The sequence below is a fragment of the Acanthamoeba castellanii genome, assembly GCF_000313135.1.
Source record: "Acanthamoeba castellanii str. Neff unplaced genomic scaffold scf7180000084533, whole genome shotgun sequence".
NCBI classification, from domain to species: Eukaryota; Discosea; order Longamoebia; family Acanthamoebidae; genus Acanthamoeba; species Acanthamoeba castellanii.
In genome coordinates, this window is record NW_004457698.1 from 5,172 (window position 1) to 6,069 (window position 898).

Sequence of the window (898 nt, forward strand, 5' to 3'; positions counted from 1 at the left end):
GTACATCTACGTCGTGGCGGAAACGAGGGCCGCGGCCAAGAGCGAGTTCAAACTCTTCGCCTACGATCCCTTGCAGAGCTACAAGTGCATCTCGGCAACGGTCCTGCAAGGTGAGCCCCTCCTTCTTGGGGTGACCCCTGTCGCGAGAAACGTTCACACTGAGCTTTTTTCTTTATCGGCACGCGCGCAGGTCCGAGCACCTTGACGGGTCAGCACCACGGGGTGGTGTGCGACGGCTGCCAGCGCTACGCCTTCCGCGGCCAGCGGTACCTGTGTTCCGACCCCGTGTGCCGAGAGTACAACCTCTGCCACACCTGTCAGCAGCTGGGAGTTACCAACAAGCAGCACCAGAAAGACCACGCCATGGACGTCATCGCCGAGCCACAGCCAGGTATGTAGTCGTCTCACTCTCTGTAGTGGTGTAATGAGGTGGTACTTATTTGATGTGCATGCAACAGCCAACGCTGTGCCCGCTCTGGCACCGCAGTGCCTGGCCTCTGGGTACTTCTTCACAACCGGGCACCAGCTGGGTGTGCTTCTCCCGCCGGGCGTGCCGCCGAACACCCTGCGGCGCGGCAAGATGATGTGCCGCGTCTTCAACATGCGCCAGGGTCGCCACGTCAGCGACCTCATGGTGGAGAACGGGCATAACGGTATGCGAATTCTTTGGCCTGCTTTGTTAATAGCGTAAATGACGTGCATGCTGACTGGCAGCATCACACAGGACAATGCATCTGCTACGATCGCAAGAACAACCTGCTGTGGATGCACTCCTCCGAAACGTCTTCTGTGCTGCACTGGACGCACTTGGGCAAGACCAGTCCCTCGTTCGTTCAGACCGACCCCGTGACCGATGCTCATGCGCTACGTCTTGCCTCAGGTATGGCTCACCCTCTTT

The 898-nt window shown here is 59.0% G+C and overlaps 1 protein-coding gene across 1 annotated transcript in view; it reads left to right on the forward strand.

Annotated features, from left to right (window-relative positions):
* The window catches only part of ACA1_032430 (exocyst complex component 6, putative), a gene marked incomplete at both ends in the record, with an annotated part of 10,397 nt that overhangs the window by 5,070 nt on the left and 4,429 nt on the right, over nt 1-898 (forward strand). Inside the window, 4 exons of the mRNA XM_004355016.1 lie at nt 28-110; nt 191-391; nt 459-653; nt 725-827. Of these exons, the coding sequence (XP_004355068.1) occupies nt 28-110; nt 191-391; nt 459-653; nt 725-827 (582 nt within the window). The remainder of the gene's footprint in view (nt 1-27; nt 111-190; nt 392-458; nt 654-724; nt 828-898) is intronic.